Source organism: Rousettus aegyptiacus, unplaced genomic scaffold (assembly GCF_014176215.1).
Source record: "Rousettus aegyptiacus isolate mRouAeg1 unplaced genomic scaffold, mRouAeg1.p scaffold_m13_p_3, whole genome shotgun sequence".
Lineage (NCBI taxonomy): Eukaryota > Metazoa > Chordata > Mammalia > Chiroptera > Pteropodidae > Rousettus > Rousettus aegyptiacus.
Genome location: NW_023416306.1, coordinates 165,502,595 through 165,523,032, shown reverse-complemented (window position 1 = coordinate 165,523,032; position 20,438 = coordinate 165,502,595). Strand labels below are relative to the sequence as shown.

At 53.4% G+C, this 20,438-nt stretch overlaps 1 protein-coding gene across 1 annotated transcript in view; it reads right to left on the bottom strand.

The window, feature by feature from the left end:
- The window catches only part of RIN3 (Ras and Rab interactor 3), a 105,786-nt gene that overhangs the window by 63,697 nt on the left and 21,651 nt on the right, over nucleotides 1-20,438 (bottom strand). The window contains exon 2 of the mRNA XM_016145456.2: nucleotides 13,581-13,788. Within this exon, the coding sequence (XP_016000942.2) occupies nucleotides 13,581-13,788 (208 nt within the window). The remainder of the gene's footprint in view (nucleotides 1-13,580; nucleotides 13,789-20,438) is intronic.

Below are 20,438 nucleotides of genomic sequence, written 5' to 3'. Positions count from 1 at the left end.
CCGGCGTCCATGCTTGCGATGTCCACCGCACTCAGCCCTCCCCGCACACAGTCCCTGCCGGCGGGGGACTCCGGTCTGCTAAAACGAGGCCTCTGGGCCTCCAGGAGGCAGCTCTGCTCTAGTACAGCCCCTCACTCATACTTCTGCTCTGTCGGTGGTTTGGCTCAGGGAGGGGGCTGTGACTCCACAGTTTTCATGCCCATGGTGGCCCCCCAGGGGAAGCGCCCTTCCCTCAGCCACCACGGGTGGGGCGGGGGACTGTGCTTCCTTTTGATACTCTCCCCCGTCCTCACCCAAGCTCTTCCCTCCTTCCGGGCGATGACAGACACCTTCTAGAATCTCTACAGCTTGCTCTGAGGGAGGGGGAGGTGGTGTCTCTCCCCCACTCCTTCCTGTCTGAGAAAGGAGTTGGTCACAGAGTCCTCTTGTCCTTAACCTGGAGTCTAAGCTTCTCCCACTCAGGCCCCAAGCACCTGGGATGGCGTTTGGCAAGCCAGGAGCCTGGCCGAAGCTGTGTGAGTGGAGGGTCACTGGGACATCTCCGAGGACGTGGCCCCAGATGTGGCAGGCTCTGGGGAAGCACCGAGCAGGCCCTTCCGCCCTCTCCGCACTGAGGCACACTGCTCCACCGCCGCTCGGTATTATTCTTATACCATTGTTATTATTCTTATTATTTTTTATCATATTGCTTCATTATTAGGTTGTTCACACAATGCTATCACCATTGTTAACTATTATAATACTGTTATTATTGATGTTAACAGCTAACGCAGATTGCTTCCCTAGTCTGCCCCAAGCCCTAACACCAGTTCCTTAGATTCCAACTTCATTCTCTTATTAAAGCTATGAGAGAGTGCTTCTGTTATCCCCATTTTACAGAGAGGGAAACTGAGGTGGAGAGAGGCAAGTCATGCCTAAGACCGCAGGGTTAATAAAGGCTGGTGCTAGGATTGGAACTCAGGCCCTTCGATCCTAGATCCTGAGCACTCGACAACCCGTCCACCAGGCCCACAGAGGGCGGGACCCTTGGCTTACAGTTCTGCTCTCCGTGACAGTGCCTGTCCCCTTGGGAGCAGTGACACAGTGAATCCATTAGTCACTGAACCTCACTGAGCCATGGCCGGAAATGAGTTTACCGGCCCTGCCCCTGGAGCCCGGCAGGGTGGAGAGAGCATGAGAACCTGGAGCGGACAGGGGAGGATGGGCGGGGGGCCTTCTGGAGGCCGAGGCGAGAGGCTGGTGGGGTGCTGCCTGCAGCGGTGCTCAGCCGGGAAGAGGGCCCTCCCCCGGGGGACCTCGCTCAGAGACCGGAGCCCCCAGCACAGCCGGCCCTGCTTTCAACTGCAGCATCCCTGAACTGAGGCAGTCACCTGAAGCTGAACTGGGGCCCAGGAACACACGACTTTTAAAAAAATAGGTCACTTTGCCTCTTCTTCAGAGGTCCAAGGCCTAGCTACATCCTGCCCACCAAAATGGTGAGAACCAGCAGTGCATGAGGAGTGTGTGTGTGTGTGTGTGTGTGTGTGTGTGTGTGTGAGAGAGAGAGAGTCAGTCTGTATGTGTGAATGAGTGTGTCTGTGATATATAAAAAAAATGTATCTGGCCTTTGTCCCCCCTTTCCTGGAAGAGCTTCAAAACTCCCTGGAATTTCCTGAGTTTGAGCTAACAGGTGGGCCCTTAGTTCAGAGGCGGGGATGGGAGTGGGGGTGGGCGGGGGTGCTGGCCACAGAAAGACCATCACGTGATTAGGGGGCTGGAATTTGCAGGCCCACCCCTGACCTCCTGGGAGAGGAGAGGAACTGGGGAGGGAGTCACTGACTTAATGGCATTTAAATGACACGGATTTAATCGCTCATTTAATCACTCGTGCCTAGAAATGAAACACGATGAGACCTCTGGACACGGAAGCTCAGTGGAGGCCCTGGTTGGTGGACACGTGGGTGATGTGTGGGGTTCCACCAGGAGAGGGTGTGGGAGGGTGCACCGCCCACCCCAGGCCTCACCCCTAAATGTCTTTCATTCAGCCGCTCTCAAGTTGCGTCCTTTATAATAAGCCAGTCATCATAAGTATAGCATTTTCAGTGCGTTCTCTGGGTCGTTCTAGCGAATTATCAAACCTGAAGGGGCATCGTGCTTGTAGCCAAGTCAGATAGAAGTGTGGGTATAGCCTGGGGCCCCCGCTTGTGTCTGGCATCTGCGGTTAGGGTGGCCTTGTTGGGGACCTTGTCCTTTAACCTGTGGGGCCTGCGCTCACTCTGGGTGGTCAGTGTCAGCTTCGAGTGAATTGAGAACATCCAGTTGGTGCTGGAGAATTGTCAGAAGCATGCGAGTGAGTGAGTGTGTGTGTAAGCGTGTGAGTTTGTGCGAGTGTGTGTTTGTGAACTCTGGGCTGTCCCCAGGGCCTCCATACTGAAGCAAGGCATGGGGAGGGAGGCCTGAGCCAGAGCCAGCAATGTCCCTGGGAAGGCTGACTGCAAACTCGGACCCTGACCCAGACCCAGAGTAGAGCCGAGGCCGGCTCCCTCCTGAACTGAAACCAAACTGGAGGTTTCTGCTTTGCACGGAATGCGCTCCCTTTATACACGTGGGGCACGTGTGTGTGCGTAGGGCGGACACCTGCACAGGGCACTTGTTCGGAAGCAGATACACATGGCAGAGCTGCTCGGCCCCATGGTCGAGTGTCGGGAAGGGCACAGGAGGGAAGGCAGTGCTTTCAAACTGTGCGTCATGACCCATTAGTGCAAATACCAACTATTCTTTTTTTTCAAAATAAAAGAGTATAAAATATAAAATAATAAGGATGTCTAGAATAAGGATGGACTTTTTATGAGAGAGAGAGAGAGGGGCACCCCCATGGAGGGCCAGGACCACAGCACAAGGCGTATTTCTTACTCCGACAGTCACCTTCTTCCTTGACTATGTGGACCGCCCACTGATCTCTCCCAAAGATGACTACAAGAACAAATCACAGGTGCCATCCTCAGCAACCTCCCTCGATGCCACCCTGCCATCTAATTGACTCTTTAATACCCAGCACTTAACTAAGAAGACCAGAGCCCTCGGACGGGAACTCCCAGCTGGGGAGAGTCATGATCTGTCACAACCTGTATGTTTTCTCAGGCTCCCGGAGGGGCCTGAGCAGCCGGCGATGAGCTCGGTGGCCCTGGGTAATTCCGTAATTCCGTGGCTTCCCTGAGCATCGGTGCTCTGATCCGTAAATGGGATAACAACACCCAGGACCACCCAGCAGAAACAAGACACGAAACCAAAGCCCCGCGCCTCAGTGCTGGAAGAGGGACTTGAGGTATCTGAGCGTAGGGGAGCGCCCACGGGATAAGCGGATCTCTGCAGATGCTAAGGATACGTTCTCCATTTGTCCCCTCCACCCCCCACCCATCATCTCACAGCTGGTTATGTTCTTTGGTTTCCCAGTGTCGGGCTCCATCAAACCTGGGGATCAGTCTACCACACGCGCTTTTGTGGAGAGGTTCCGCCGATAGTAAGGAGCCTCAAGTTCAAAGAGCGGCTGCCGGCTGCGCTCCGGCGCAGGCACCTGGCACGGGCATCGCCCTCGCTGCTACCACTGTCCCCTCTGATGGACGAAGCAAGGCTCAGGGCACAGCGGGGTCAAGCGCAAGGCCAGGCTGACGGGAAGTGCAGAAGCAGGAGGCAGCCCCGGGAGGGAGTCGGCGTGAGCACCTCATTCATCTCTTGCCGTCATGTCTGTGTCATCTTCTCATTGGACGGCGAGGTGTGGACGGGGGCGGAAAGTCCCCCAGGCTGAATTCTGACGAGTCCCCAGTTCTGAACGCGCAGCACCTCCCCCATTCACTATGGCCACAAAGGCTCACATAGCACTTTCTCTGCCATGGCCAAGTCTTGGGGCTCTTATCCAATAAGCCAAGATGAGGCACTAGGGGTAGGAGGTGAGGAGGGGGAAGAGGTCGTTAGTGAGGGTGGTGGGGGGGAAGGCTAGGGGAGTCCTCTGACCCTCCCCACCCACGTGCCACATGCTGTGGGCAGAACCCCGGTCAGCAGTCTGCCTTGGCCACTGTCCTTCAGAATAAGATGGCCTGTTCTGCTTTCCCCTTCGAGGGGGGTTAGCTGCTCAGTTTGTCACATGGTCCCTTCTAGGAAAGTACCCAAAGGCAGCACCTCAAAAACTGTCCCCGTGCAGCACACTGCAGAGATTGAAGCATGTAGTGACTCCTGCAAAGCATTCTGGGTTATGGTGAATCTCTATGCTTAAACCCTGCACAGTGCAGCCAAGGTCAGTGCCGGGAAGCAGCCCACCCGTGTGAGCCGTCTTTCCCCTTCACCCCCTGCCCTCACCGGGTGTTCATTGGTTATCCTCCAAGGAGATGCTTCCCACAATAGTTGTGGCAGGTGACTGCACGGGGCCTAAAGCATTGGGTGGGCCACCCAGAACTCCTTCTCCAACACCCTTGGGGGTTCCATGTGCAAATTCTCCAAGCCTCCCCTTGCTTTTCGTCCAATTGCCTGCAGCTAGCTTTATAGAGATGGAGTGGGACTCAAATCCCAGCTCTGCCGCGTACCAGCTGTGGGTCCATGGGCAAGCATGAGGATAGTCATATCTGCCTTTCAGAGCTGCTGCGAGAGTTGCTGATCATGTATATAAAATGCCTGGCACAGAGTATGCACTTAACTAATAATGTTTATTATTATAGACCGCTAGCATTTACTGAGCACTAAACCACATGTTAAGATTTTATATGCATAATCTCATGATAAACAAATGATAATTATTAATAAGATCATTATTATGGCTCTGTATTCGAACAAAGAGATAGGAACAAAAAGGACTCAAAGACCATTTGCTATATGGTAGGTTAAAAATGGCCACAAACCCTTTGCAACATTTCCTACACGAAGGTAGAGTCTATGTCCCCACACCGGGAAGGGTGGCCATGAGACTCGCTTTGACCAAAAGAATGCAGCAGGAGTGACCCTGGGGAGTTTGGGGCCTAGGCCTTAAGAGGCACGTCAACATCCATGTTCCATGCTTTAGGACCATAGCTGTCATGTGAAGGCGCCTGAGCAAGCCTGCTGGAGTCGGATGGCCTAGCCAACAGCTGGCACCGGCGCCAGACACGTCAGTGAGGCCATCTCAGGCCAGCCGGCTCTAGCTACGCTGCCAGATCACTGCAGCTATGTGACTGACCCTAGGAGAGACCAGCAGAAGAAACCACTCAGCAGAATGCCGCCCAAACTGCTGACCTCCAGAACCGTGAGCCAATCAAATGGTGACTGCTTTAAGCCATCGAATTGTGAAGTGGTTTGGTACGCAACGGTAGATAATGACATAGCCATGGCGTATATGAACGTGAGGCCTCATCCTTTGGGTACCCCCTCCTCTCTTCCTTCTATGAGGCACAGCTGAGGGGCCCCCAGAGCTTGCAGGGTGGGGGTGGGGGTTCAAAGCCAGCGATGTGCCCAGCTCCTCACTCCATCCAAAGAAAGACCCGGATACAAAAAGACCCTCTGCGGTCTCATCACTTGTTAGTGGCTGAGCTGGGACAAGAACGCAAGGCCAGTGACCTTCGGGCCAGCGTTGTGACCATTGCAGGACCTGTCTTCCAACCTAATCAACCCACAAGTGTCAACTAAGCATGCGCCATACGCCAGCTGCCAGGTGGAGGTTTTAGATCCCTTGCAGCAACCCCTCCCCCCTGGGATTGGGACTAGTTTATCCTCCGTGCAGGTGAGAGAACAGTGCGGGAGGGGAAGATCCGGAATGCCGGGCCTTGGGGCCCTTCCCTTTAAGACGTCAGCCCGCAGGCTCCGGAGCCCGACTTTGAGTTCAATCCTTAGCTGCCTAGCCGCGGGGCCTCTCTGGGACCACTGCTTCCTCCGCAAAATGGGATCCTAATAGCTCTCGCCTGCAACGGTCACTAAGAGTTAGCACCCCAAGAACCAGTTCCCACCCTTTCCTTACTAACTGACCCTGGTTCTGACCTGGGAACATTGTTCCCTGCCTCAGGAGATGAATCGTGTTTGATCAAAGCCGATCATGGCTATTCTGCTCCCCTTGCCATTCACCTCCTTTCCCAGCCTGCCTCACCGTTAGGGGTGGCCAATAAGCCATCTAGAAAAACATTTGTTCCCCAATAAAAAGGCTGCGCCTAGGAGAAGAAAGCCTTTTGCCTCTGACCTCCCGCCTTTGAATGGATGAGATGACTGGAGCACCAGCTGCTGTTTTGTTACCATGAGGTGACAAACCTCAGGACAAAAAGCCAACACCTTGAAGATGGGGGAAAGGACCTGGGTCCTGAAGACATCGCCGAGCTGCCAAATTAGCTTTGGACCCCAACCTCCAGATGCCTCACTGGGTAAACAATAGCAGCCTATCGTTTAGGCTGCTAGGGAAGTTATCATAGGTTGGGTTTGTTGTTACTTGAAGCAAAATGCATTCCCAGATGACCCACTGCCCCAAAGGATTATTGGAAGAACTGCTCAGATGACTTCAGTAGAGTGCCCACTATATAATAAGCACTCAGTATGGGGTGCCTCCCTTCCCCGGTGCCCCACTACCTGTCTCAGAGCCCTGGGGACGAATGGTGAAGATCACCCTACTATAGAGGTAGCATTCCTATCCTCAGCTGTTCGTGACGGCTTCGTGAGTCAGGAAGGCAACATGGTGGGGCAGCAGGAGCCCCGGACACGGAGAGACACCGTCGTCAGCGGCTCAGGACCTCAGCTCTGAGCGAGCAGATTCGCTCCAGGTGAGCAGCGAGGGAGCATGAGGTGACACGTCCAGGCACCGGGGCCTTCTTCATCCACCTCCAGGACACTCGCCTATGGGCAACCCAGGATTATTACAAATGGAGGAGACGTTCATGGTCATGCCCATGGCGAGACCCCTATCCGCCACTTCCCCGATTAGCCAGGCCATCGACAGACCTTGCTGTGCCCTGCGACCTCGCTCGACCTCTCTCCCCTACAGGGACAAGCGTGGTCCACGTCAGCCGCCCCTTCTGCTCTCTCCTTTCCCCTCCCCCCTGCGTCAGTTCTCCCGAAGCACTGGACGAGGAGCCCTCAGAAAACAGAAGAATCCTTTCCCCTCAGTTGTACAAACTGATGGGGGGCATGCCCGCTCCAAGGGTCTCACTCCCCCCACCGCCCCCCGAATGGCAGTGGGTTAGCAGCCAAAGCACTGTCCGAGAGGGAGACAGTCCCTCCTATTCCTGACCCTGGTTTGCTGCATCCTTTGGCAAGTCACTTCCCCAATCTGAGATGACTTTTCCAGTCTATTGGGTTGGGGTCGGGGCTGAAAGTCCTAGGGCTCCTTCCTTCTAGAAGACACTCTCTCAGCATCGCTGCCCTAGGGTTTTTCCCAGGTCCCAAAGGCTTGCACAAAGCTTGGTTTCACGGATAAGTAATTGCAATGCAGGAGGCTGGGACGGTCAGTCATGGAGCCCCTCCCTGTCTGCCTCAGCCAGTGCTGGGTTTGGAAAGACCAGCTGACAGAATCCGCTCAGGGAGAGAAGTATGCACTGCACTCCCTTCCTCCTCTCCAAACAAATACACAACATCCGCAAACTAAACACTATAAATGGGTAGGTTTTTTGTTTTTTTTTTTTCCCCCTACTGGATAGTTTTGTTTTTATACTCCATTTTTGGCCTGGACAATCTAGAGCTGTCTGTATTTCCACTTTTGTTATTTTAGGACTATTTTCCAGTTGCTTGGGGAAATTCTCCAACCGTGCCCATTAGTGCAGGAACAGAAGTGGCCGGTTCTTCCCAGAGGCCCCTGGCGCAGGGGCTGCCGTGACGGAGGAAGCGGGCGGCCCAGCAGCTGCAGCGCGCTCCGGACACACGCGGCCCGTCGTCTCACCACCTGCCATACAGCTGTGCCACGGTGCAGAGGATTTCCCTATCCTGGCTCCACACCAGAACCACCTAGGCCGCTTTTCAAAAGGACTGAAGCCCGAGCCCCACTCCAAACCAAGGGAATCAGCGTTGCTGGAGATTGAGCCAAGACGTGGAGCCGTGCAAAGCCCTCGAAGGCGGGCAGTCGGGGAGTTAGTTCAAAGCCCGCGTTGACACGGAGCGGCTGTATTACTCAGGGCGGGCTCCTCACCGTCGGAGGTGAATTTCCTCACTCTGACATGGAGAGTCTGCCCCGTCCTGCGGGACTGTTGGGCAGACGAGGAATGATGCTCAGCACACAGCAGACCTGCCAGAAATGCAGACTGCCCCTCTCCCCTGGCCTCGTCCCCCAAAGGGGCAAAAGAGGGGCTTCGCTGATGCTTTCGCCAAACTAATATCGGATGGGCTCACACCAGGGGAAGGTGCCTTGAACCACCCACATGGCTAGTCCGTATCCTATATCTCAGGATCCCGCAACTCTTGAGCTAGTCCCTGACTACAAAAAGCAATCTTACAAGAAGTTTTTTTTTTTTTTTTCCATTAAAAACCACCTTTTGGCCTAGAAGCAATGACACTCCAGTAGCATTGAACACACATAGTACCCAGATCATGGTTTCTAATATTATTCTCCAACAAAAGGAACAAAGGCGTCTTGGAGAAATGGCTGATTCTAGGACCAGGGGCAGGAAATATACAAGACAATCTGGAGTGTCTTCTAGTGTAGGAAAAATCAAACGACCAAACAAAACGCACACACCATCATGGGGGTACGTCAAAGGGACACAGGAGCCAACTCAAAGAGCTCCCGGTGGCCAAAGTTGGAACAATCTACGCAACCAAGTAATTACAGTAGTATCGGATTATAACCCAAAGCATAAAATAAATACCTATGAGTCCATATTGATGTAAGTAAATGACTGAATAAGTCAATAAATGGGAGAAGAGACAGATTTCTTGTACAGAAGAATTCCAAATAATTTATGTGCATACTCAGTCAAAGAGGTGGAGCATGACGCCCCACTCTCGAGCTAGGGGCTATGCACAGTGACTTCCCGCCAAAGAGGACAGTATGGGAAGGGGAGGAGAGGAGTGACTTTCTTCGTGGAGGAACCTGGCACACACGGCCCCGGCCAGGTGACCGAGGCCAGCATCGGTGGCGGTACGTCATGTCGACAGTACGCACCTGTGGTACGATGGGGTGAGAAGGCCACGTCGCCTCTGTGGTCTTCTCTCCCCGAAACCCATGACCCCAGTCTGGCCATCCGAACAATCCCGACCGAGGGACATTCTAAAAAACACCTGACAGGTCCTTGGAAATGTCAAGGTGGTCAAAAACAAAGGAAGTCTGAGAACCTGTCACAGCCAAGAGGAGTCTAAAGACACACGACGACTAAACGTAATATGGCGCCCTGGATGAGGTCCCGGAGCAGAAAAAGGACAAACCAAGGAAATCTGAATAAAGTATGGGCTTTAGTCGATACTCATGTATCAATATTGGTTCATTAACTGGGACAAATGTGCCCTACAAATGTTAGATGTTAACAACGGAGAAACTGGGTGAAGAGACTCTCTGTTCTATCTTTGCAACTTTCTGTAAATCTAAAACTTCTAAAATAAAATAAAATAAACAAAAACACTGTTTGGGTATGGAATGAATAAAGGTGGCTTTTTAAACGCCTTGTCCTTGTCTCTGGATACGCACAAATCGAAAATGGGCCGATATGTTCCCAACGCCTTATCAGAGAAGCAGGCTGCAGGGAGGGGAGATGGGGTGTGATGGAGGGGGCGGGACATGGTCAGGGTCAAGGTCACGTAGATACTTAGGCCCCAGACACAATGAAGCACCGTCTCTCATTGGTGCCAGGAGGGGTGGGTCCAGGTGATCTGTGAAGACCCTATGAGCTCTCACAGCCTGGGGGCCACCTGGTGTCTGTATCTTTAAAAAAACGGTGAAGCCATTGCACCGGTGGAATTTCAGACAGTTCTGTCGGGAAGACACTATGCAGCAGCCCTGAAGATCACACTATGCAGTCTCTGCTCTTACCAGCTGTGTGGCTTCAGGCAAGTGAGCCGACTTCTCTGTGCCTTCGTTTCCTTACCAGGAAATGGGGACACCAATGACGCCTGCCAGGGAGAAATCTCTGCGAGGATCAATGAGATCATGCAAAGGGCGACTCTGGGTCAAAGTCGGCCAGTCTTTTCATCAGAGCGTGAGCTCAGGGCTTTGCTTCTGCTTGAAAATACAAGCCGACGGGGAGGAAGGGGGCGTGAGGGCGGGGGAGGTAACAGAAGGTGCACCTGCTCTGATTCTGTTGCCCTGGGGGCTGACCCAGCACCCGCCGCCTCTGAGGGGGCAGTGAGTGGGGGGCGGTGGGAAGGGCCTGGCTGGCCTCCTTCCGCGAAGTCAGCTTCGGTCTTTACAGCAGCCTCACTCGCTGGATCAGATTCAAGGCTCTGGACACGGGCGCCACCTCAGGACCCAGCCTGAAGTTTTCTGTTTTCTATCCTCAGCCCCTGGGCTGCATAAGAATGAAGGGGGGGGGGGTCCCTGGGCCTCTTGCAGCCACTGAGGCTGGGACCGTGGTTGAAGCCTGGCTCTAAGGTGTGCTCACCTGGAAAATGGGCAACGGCCTGTGGTCTCTGTCTCTTGTCGCACGAGGTGCTGCACAGCCTGGCTTAGCTCCGTCAGCTCCCCGGGACCAGCCTCGCCCGCCCAGCCATCCTCTGTCTACTCGTTCAATGAGCAATCAGAGCGGGACCTCCTCTGCACCCAGGCCCGCGCGGACACTGGCGTCACGAGGTCGCGGAACGAAGCGTGGTCCTGCCCTCCAGCGACCTGGTTGGCTCCAGCTCCTCCGGTCATCCTTCCGACCCTGTGTGCCCCAGCCCAGCTCGCACCTACCTCTGGGGCTCGGCCTGTGCCGTGCCATCTCCGACAGACCCTGTCAGCTCCCCAGGGCATCCTAATCCTGCCCATCCATCCTGAACAGCCCAGCTTAGCATCTGCCTCCTCCGGGAGGTCCGCTCAGATCGCCCCACGGCTCGGCATCCTCTTTGCCCACAGGCCGTTTCTAGCCAGAGTCGGATCTTCTCATCCTCAGGGCAGAGAGGAGGTGCTGGAATGTGAATCCTCACATCCCAAACCTTGGACCGATGGCTTCCAAGAGTTGGCGGATGATCCCAGCACCCGCACCCTTGCTGAGAAGACCCTGAGATGTGCGTTCTACACTGGCTCCCACGGTGCCCGGCGGGGCTCAGCTCCCCGTGCCAGCAGGGGCAATGTTCACGATCTCACGCCTTCCATCGGCTCCCTTCCCTTCCCTGGCTGGTTTCCCCTGTGAGTTACCTCCCAAGTAAACCACTTGCACTCAGGTCCTGGTCTTAGGTCTGCTTCCGGGGAAGCCCAAAGTGGGGCGCTTCTAAGTTTCACTTTCACTGTCTGGGATAATAGCAGAGTCCGCTCCAAAGGGTTATTGCAAGGATTAATTGACATGATGCTCATACAGCACTGGGACCAGGGCCTGGCATTAACAAGCATTCTCCATGTAAAACCACTGTGGCTATTTCAAGTTGGGCTTAACTTACACAGTTTGAATAAAGGACTGACCCTCCGACGAAGTGGGCATGGCTTACACCCAGCCCAGCTTGCCCTAGAGACCCCCCTGCCTACTCCCTGTATGGCTCCTCACTGTCTGGTCCACCCCTAGCTACACACATGCCCAGGACATGCCCCTCCTTCTGATCAAGACAGGTCCCGAAAATGGCCCCTCTGCTGCGTGGACCTTGCCCTTGCGTCTACTTTTGAGCTGCGTCCTCCTGGGAAGGGTGGGAAGGCGATCGATCCAGTCAGAACCTAATAGAGAGGGGACGATGGGCCGGCCGAGGCTGGGAGTGCTCACCAGCACACCTGCTGGCATGAGTCCACATTTTATTTGCTACACAGTTTCATAACCTGCTCTGAAGCCCTAAGACCATTCAAAACTGAAACTTTTTTGGTGGGAAGAATAGCATCTAGTTTTCTTGAGGACTAGAACCTCTCTGTGTACCCCCTGGAGTCCATCTGTGGACCCCCAGGCTCGGCCTGGTCCTGAGGTGGGGCTGGGCTGGCTCACAGGGCGCCTCTCTCACTACCCAAAAGAGGCCTCGCCTGTTCTCGGGCAGGGCTCTGCTGGGCCTTCGGGCCTCTCCGTCCCCATTCCCAAAGGCAGGAGCCTGTGGCAAAGGGAGGTTAGGACTTTGCTGGAGGCCTCATAACTTCTAGCAATTCCAGTTTTCAGGTACAACTGACCAACTGAGGCCCTTGTGTTCGTGAGCTTGGACCGTTCCCCAGACACGGCGTACGACGACCCCACGCCGCACTGAAGGTGAGACCCACAAAAACGGCCCAACGGCTGAAAGATACAAGTCCATCTGCGATAAATAAAACACGAGTACAATACGGCACAGGCGTGCCCACACCGCCTGGGTTCAAATTCCAGCTGGGACACTCGCTCGCTGTGTCACCTGGTTGTGGGGGAGGGGAGGGCCACTCGACTTCGTACCTCAGTCACCTCACCTGTAAAATGGGCATAATAGTCATTCCCACCCCAGAGGGCTGCCCTGAGGATAAACCGCGCTAACTCGCGGCAAGGACTCAGACGAGCGCCAGGACATCGTGAGTGCTGAGTGCAAGCTAGCTGCCATGGATGTGGGACTCCGCACAGGAAAGGGCTGGAAGGGCGCCTCATGCCTTCTGGCGAAAATGACGTCCGGAAGCAGACTGTGGCTGCCAGGGGCCCGGGGAAGAAGGGAGGGGAGGGACTGCTTTTTGGACAAGCGGTTTTATCATTTGGGTGATGACGTGTTTTGCAAGTAGATCGAGATGGTGGCCACACAACACTGAATGGACTAAATTCTGCGCCTTAGAATGGCCGCTGTTGTGTCACGTGACTTTCACCTCGTAAAAAACAAACGCAAGAAGACGACTCGTGGGAAGCGGGTTAAGTGAAACACAAGAGGCAAAGACCTCGATAAGGTATTTTACTTTCTACTCTGTCACTTCTGTTCGGCCTGACTTTTTTTTTTTTTTTTTTTAAACAATGAACACATATGTGCGTCGCTTTTATAATTAAACAAATTAGCTATTTTTTTTTTTTAAAGGAAGCAGCGTGTAAGAGAAAATGCGTGGGGTGGGGTGGCATTCGGAGAGCTCTGACTCACTGCTCCTTATCTACCCACCCATCTCCAGTGAATGCCTACACTACTGGGAGAAAGATACTCTCGATGGTCGCATTTCAAAGTGAGAAAAGTGAGGCTCAGAAAATTCAAGCCGCTTGCCCAACTCACAGAGCTTGACTCCAAAAAATCTTTTGACCCCATCGCACACCCCCTTGTTTTCACATGTAAAACAAGGGAGTGTAAAATGATTTCCCAGGGCCCTCTGGTTCTGATGTTTTCTAGTCCCTGGACGCCTGGCTGAGTTCTCAAAACGTCCAGAGAGCCCATGCCAGCCACACATGCCCTGTTCTCCAGTGGGGACACCTGCTCTCCAAAGCAGAGACCAGCCCTGCCACCAGATCCCCCCACCCTCGGTTGAAAAGCTGATACACCTAGGAAAGGTAAGCAAACAGGATCTGCTTCTGTGGGGGCCTGAGCAGCTCCTTGTGGCTGTACGTGCCCCGTGGCCACAAGATAAAGAGATTCCGACTCACCCCGACTGCCTCCCGGTGCAGGATCCTGGCTGTCTCTGCGTGGCCCAGGTCCAGCTGCAGCCACACGGGGTGCGTTTGGACGAGCTTCTCCAGGATGCTGATGCCCTGGCGAGGAAGGCAGTTCTTGGGGGTGACCAGCAGACACGGCCCCGTGCCATCTTCCTCCTCCTCTTCCTCTCCCTCTCCTTTGTCAACATCTGGAACAGGACTGGGAACAGAATCAAACGATCAGCCCATCCCGAAGCCCTGCGGAGAGGGGTGTAGAGCCAACGGGGGGGGGGGGGGTTTGATTCAACTACGCTTACTTATTTAGCATCTATGAAGCCAGTGGCCCTTTGGGGAGTTGTTTAAAAAAAAAAAAAAGGAAAGAAAGAATCAACATCTTCACCTGATGGCGCTTGTAGTAAAATGGCTTGGGCATACACAGAAACAACCAGCCAAAGCACACGACTGGGGTAAACGTGACAGAAGCGTGGTGGGGCAGATGCAGAGGGATCGCAACCCAGGGTGGCTTCAGGGCAGCACTGGGGTGTTTGAACGGAGCTCTGAAGAGGATTTTTAAAAAACCCTTTACAGGGAGTGAGTGTACCTTACACACAGCGCCATGCACAAGCCTCTGGTATACAGCTAGGCAAAATTTCACATACGTCTATACCCGCGTGTCTAGCACCCACACCGAGATAGAGAACTGCGCTGTTCAGTGCTGTGCTGAACACTTGAAAAGTGGGATGTCTGAGTGGAGGCCGCGGGTGTAATGTGCACACAGGGTTTCAGAGACTCGATGTGCAAAAAAAAGACTGCAAAATAGCTCATTAGCAATATTTCACATTAACTGCGTGCTGAAACGGCAATCGTTTGGATATATTGGGTTAACCAGAACATTGTTAAAATTAATTTCACCTATTTCTTTTCGCTTTTTGAATGTGGCTACTAGAAAATGCGAAACTACATATGTGGCTTGCATTCTATTTCTATGAGATGTGCTGATACACAATTTCCAGAAGGCTCCCTTGTGCCCCGTCCCAGTCAACACCCTCTGTCCCCCGCCTCCCCTCCTCAACACACACCCCAGGATGAGGATGTAACAGATCAGGGTCAGGGAAGAGGAGGATCACAGGCCTAAGAAGCAACAGAACTAAAGTCGAGGTCCGGTTTAAGAGCTCCTGGACCCTCTCCAGCAAGCTCGCCGCACCCGACACCCATACATACCGATTCCAGAAAAAGAGGAACAGGGGGGTGGGGGCGGGATACGCTGATGGTCTGTTTGCATTCTGCCTGAGAACTAAATCTCTCAGGGTATCGGCAGGGGCGAACACCTTAATCAGACAGGAGGGGAGAGTTGTACATCCAGGAAGGTGTGGCTGGCGCCTCCCTTCTGCCCTGTGTCCCGTGTGATGCTGCCCAGGGCACCAGGGATGGGGTGGTGTTTGCTGTAAGGAGCTGCCTGGGGGAGGGTTGAGCCAAGATGACCGAGAAGAGATTCCAGACACACGGAATGGGTAAGGCCTTGAGTTATCGGCCCAGGAGCAGCCTTGAGGAAGCCTGGGGCAACCAGGTGAGGGCAGAGAGGGGTAGGGCAGGCGTCCCTGCAAGCATGCTGGAGCCTTAAAATGGGCACGCGATTTGAAGATTCCTCAAAGAAGACGACGTACACAAGGCCACTAAGGAGGTGAAAGAGTACTTAACATGATTAGTCATTAGGGAAATGCAAATTGAAACCGCACGAGATACCACGACCCGACCACTAGCATGGCTAAAATGAAAACCATGCCAGCATCACTGGATGAGGACCGAAGCAATGGGAACTCTCGTGCGTTGTTGGTGAGAACGTAAATTGGTATGATCACTTTGGAAAAAGGCAATTTTTTTATGAACCTAAACATACGCCTCCCCTCTGGCCCAGCCATTTCACGCCTGGGTATAAACCCAAGAGAAATGAAAGTTGTATGTCCACAGAAAGAACCGTATGTGAATGTTCTTAGAAGCTTCACTCATAACAGCCCCAAACTGGTCCAGGTCATCGGTAGGAGAATGGATGAACAGAGAGTGGTCCCTCATGCAATAGAATAGTAGCAATAAATAGGAACTATGGATACACACAACCGTATGGATGAACCTCAAAAATATTATGCCGAGTGAAAGAAGCCAGTTGCGAAAATTACGTACTGTATGAACCCATTTATATGAAGTCCAAATGGTACACTTAGATATGCGTACTTACATTTTATCATACGTCAGTGTTACCACGAATAATGAAAAGAACAGAAATATTGAACCGTAGTTAATTATATGCATGCTAACATATGTAAGAGACACCTGAAAACTTTCTTCGAAATGCAAAAAAAAAAAAAAAAAAATCAGGTGAATTCATGGATAGATAGAAAGATAGATATGTAATAAAGCAAATGTACAAAAATGTTAAGAGTAAGAGGTAGGTATATGAGTGTTCACTGAGAAATTCTTCTAATTTTTTTTTCGTATGTTAAAAACTTCTTATGGAAAACTGCTGGGTATGAAGTTCTCTTTATCACTGAAGGCCCGGTCAGAAGAAGCCTGCCTGCTGTTCCAGAAGCTCTACATTTGAATCCAGGCTGTGTGATCTCTGGCCTGTTACTTTACTTCTCTGGGCTTCAGTTAAGTATTTGTAAAAAAAAAAAAAAAATAATAGTCCTTACCTAATCAGGTTACTGTGAAAATTCAATGAGATGTCTGTCAAGTACCTAGTAAATGTTAACTATTGTGTTTCCAGTCGAAATTTTTCTTCTCCTCTTCTGCTACAATGCTCCCACTTCGTAGCCTTGATTTTAGATTTGATTTGCATATTTGACTTGAACGACTGGGGTACATGTCTGTGTGTTGCACTCAGCTTATACCCAAGATGACATCTGGCCCCAGAGATAACCCATAAGTTCAAGTGCCTGGGAACCACGTGGCTTGACGTGAAAGACGTCAACTTTTTTGGCACAGAAACACATCACTTGGAGGATCTGTCTTACGACGTGAGCCCGGCCAGTGCTGGCGAAAAGACAAATAAGAACTGGAGTTGGCACGGAAACTTTACGATGACGAGTGTCGCAGAGGCCAACCTCGGCTGCTCAGACTAAACCAAAGGCTCTTACGATGTTTCTTTCCAGGAGTTGTCCAGCTCTTTCACTGCTGTCCTTTCTCCCTGGGAGGGCCGGTGCGGCAGTAACGAAGGGTTGCACACGGCCCCTAAGTGGGGACTTGGCGGCCATAAAGATCTGGGGGTTGGAGAGGAATCTCTAAGTGCCAAGGGCCACAGCCAGATCGAGAAGTCAGAGGAGGAGCAGCTGAGCCTGGGGGAGTTTGGGCCTGGCTCTGGGCCACAGCAGCAGTAGAGTCCTGAAGGGCAAAGTGACATGGCCACCTGCTCTGACCAGGCCAAAGAAGGGTAATGAAGCCAGGCAGCTGCCCTCTAACCCTGCATCCCTGCTGACTTTGGGCCTTGGGTGACTCGAGCTCTCTGGATGCTGACTTGTGACTATAACATGCCTGTGCTGATGATGGAGCTCAGGGCTGGGCTGTCAGGCTCGAGCAGGATGGCAAAGGTGGGGACCCCAACACGTGAGGCCTCCCTCTCAGCAGCCAAACTCCAGCCGAGCGCCCCGCACAGGCAGCTGGGGTATTACTGGCACTGTTGGCGCAAAATGATGAGCCTCAGAAACTTCAGAGCAACTCCAGCGGGGAGAGAGATCGGTCCACAACTAGTGTTCCTTCTGCTCCTGGGGAGTAGAGCACGCAGCTCTAGTCAGTAGCCCCGACAGCCTCTGACACCCCGGCTGCCCTACCCAGCTGCCATGTGGTCAGACACTCGGGAGAACCCTGGCCCGGGGCTGCAGGGACCAGGCCTGGCCTCCGCATCCGGTTCATCTGGGAGATCTTCCCACCAGCTCCCTGATGGGAGTAAACCAGCACGGCGTGTCCACGGCTCCTTGGCCTGGAACCTGCGTCCCCCACACAGGCCTGTGAAACCCGGATGAGAAGAGGAAATCTCCGGGGACTAAGACGGCCCCCCGCCGTGGGATCTGAGTGCTGAGGTGGCAGCTTGGGGGTGCGGCCCCACTGGATGCTGCCTGCCTGTCACGAGGGCGCTGGCTTTGGGCCACCTCTGCCTGCCGCAGGGAAGTACCTCAGGAAGTTCCACTGATGCCTCCTCGTGAGGAGGGCTGAGGTCCCCTTGTGCAGACCTGGCCAGAATGCAGAGTGGGGGTTGGGGGGAGGGGCGGGGAGTATGGTATGGAAGGGGAGGCCTGGGAAAAGGTCATCTCTGTCCCAGCCACAATCCTGACCTCAGGCAGGCCAGCCTCCCAGCCTCAACAAGACCAAGGGGGTCTACTGGGATGGGTCTACTGTGAGGCCAGGGCTGTCCAGCTAGCAGGGGCTGGGTGTGGCTTCAGTGATCTGTGGGACAGGCCATCCACTCTGTACAAGGTGCATGAGTAGCAGCAAAGCCCCTTCCTCCAGTTTGAAGTGGCACCTCTTTCTCAAGCTGGGACAAGACTGTCCAGAGGCCCAGAGAGGAGTGTTCCCTGACTCCGATCCTGGAGGCCCTGAGGCCATGCCATGCCATGTCACCCCTGGGCGAGGGGGACAGTCACTCATTGCTGCTCCCCACACTCCATCCTCTCCTTTCTCCACGCTGAGAGCTCCTCAGTGAAGTGGCTCCCTTTGCACAGAGAGGAAGGAGCCAGAAAGACAGGCGCAGGTTCGCGGGGCAGGTGCGGGATGTCAGACCTCTCGGCAAACGCCCTCTCACGGCGAACTCACACTCAGAGCCTCGGTGCTTATTTCACACGATCTGTGCGGTCCAAAGATAAAGAACTGGGACCCACACGGCCTCCGTCGGAACCGCTGCCGCGTCCTGTCCCAGCCGTGTGACCCAGGGCGAGCCGTTTAACCTCTGCGGGCCTCACTTGCTCACCTGGACAGTGGAGCTGGGAAGGCCTGCTGCATGTGTCAGGCAGGGTCTGGCACCTAAGAACACCTCAAAGAGGTGGCGTAACCATATATGTGGTCATGCCCTGCTTCTGCCTGGAACACCTGTTGCTATGGCAACAACGTGAGCCACGGCCTGAGATAGGTGAGAACCTATTGCTCTCTCTAAAAGCCGCTGGAGCACCACGGGGGTATAGCACCCCTGAGAATGGAAACAGTTGTACCTGCTCTGAAGGCGATCTGTCAAAATCTAAAAGTGACGGGGAGGCTACAGCCCAGGCCCCAGCGACCCCACTCCCGGGATGCACAGGGCCATAAGGGGACAGCGATGATGGCCACGGCAACAGCGTTTCCACCGAGGAGCATACGGGAACAACCAATGTCCATCCATAAGGGAATGCATACGTACGCCGTGGCTCATTCGCCCTGGACTAGCACACGGCTGCGAAAAGGCAGGAACCCATGCTACACAGTTAAATCTCAAAATCTTGTTTATTGCACAAATACTAATTTCCTGATTTCGATCCTTGCACTGACTTTAGTAAACGAATGTCCTTGTGTTTGGGACAGCCCCACTGAAACATACGGGAGTAAAGAGGCATAATGTCTGCTCCTTAGTCTCACAAGGTTCAGGGAAAAAAAAAAAGCGAGAGAGAAGAAACAAGCAGATGAGACAAAATGTTAATATTTGGTGAATCCGGGCGGCGTGCACATACAGGAATTCACTGGACTATTCCTGCAACTTTTCTGTGAGTCTGAAATTATGTCAAAAGTAAAAGCTAAAAGAAAAAGGTTTTTAAATCAAACAAACCCAAAAATCTAGTGTTGAGTGCAATGAGCGAATTGCAGAAGGAACAGAAACATTTATATCAAGTGTGAACACATGCACGACAGTTGTGCATCTCGTTCACAGACGCGCACACACACACCAAACTCAGGGCGGTGTTCACCTCGGAGTGGGGAGGAGGAAAATGGGATCAGGGAGGGGTGTGACGGAGGGTTCGGCCAGTTCTATAACGATTTATTTATTTTTAAAAGGTCTGAAGCAATATGGCAGAATGATAGGATTTAATAAAGCCGACTTGTAGGGACTCAGGGCATTGCTAAGTTTCCCCCTAGATTTCTCTATGTGTGAAATACTTAATTAAAAAACAAAACAAAACACCCACATGCACACACGCTTTCCCCCCAGGTCCCAGAGCATGTCACAGGCTGGGGAGACAGAGTCAGGGCCGTCTCCAGGCACGTAGGCCTCTTCCTTCTCCCAGTGCAATGACTCCAGCTATTTTTTTTGCTTGGTGTTTCAGAGTCAGTTCTGGAGCCTGAGAACGGTGTTGGAAGGCAACCAAGATGAATCCATCCAAAGAATCAGGCCCCAGGGGACTTTTAGGAAGATCCTCTGATAGCAGAGCCAAGCCAGAAAAAGTCACGGGTGCCATTTCTCTGCCCTGTGGCAGGCACGGGACAGGAGGAGCGGCTGATGGCAAAGAGGGCGATGCCCTGGAGTTCCCGATTGCAGAGGAAGATGCTGGCGGGGATATACAACACCGGCAGCGGGCGTCTGGGGCTGGGAGAACTCCTCTTCCCAGGGTCCTGCGTGATGAACGAAGGCCAGCCACTCCGCCCCTCTGTGCCTCAGTGTCCCCCTCTGTAAACCGAGAGACTGCCACCTACATCAAAGGTCATGTGAGGGTCCAGTGGGACAGCGTCAGGGAAGAACCCAGACGCAGCTGACACCTAACAAGCAGTCGCAGCTAGATGAGCCAGAGGGCCCGGGGACCGTTCCTGGAGGAAGCCGAGGCTCGTTAGATCCCAGGGTAGGGAAGGGAAGGAGTTCGCTGGCGAGGGAGGAGGACCTGGGAATGTTTGGATGTGGGCCAGCACACCCAAAGACCAGTTGGA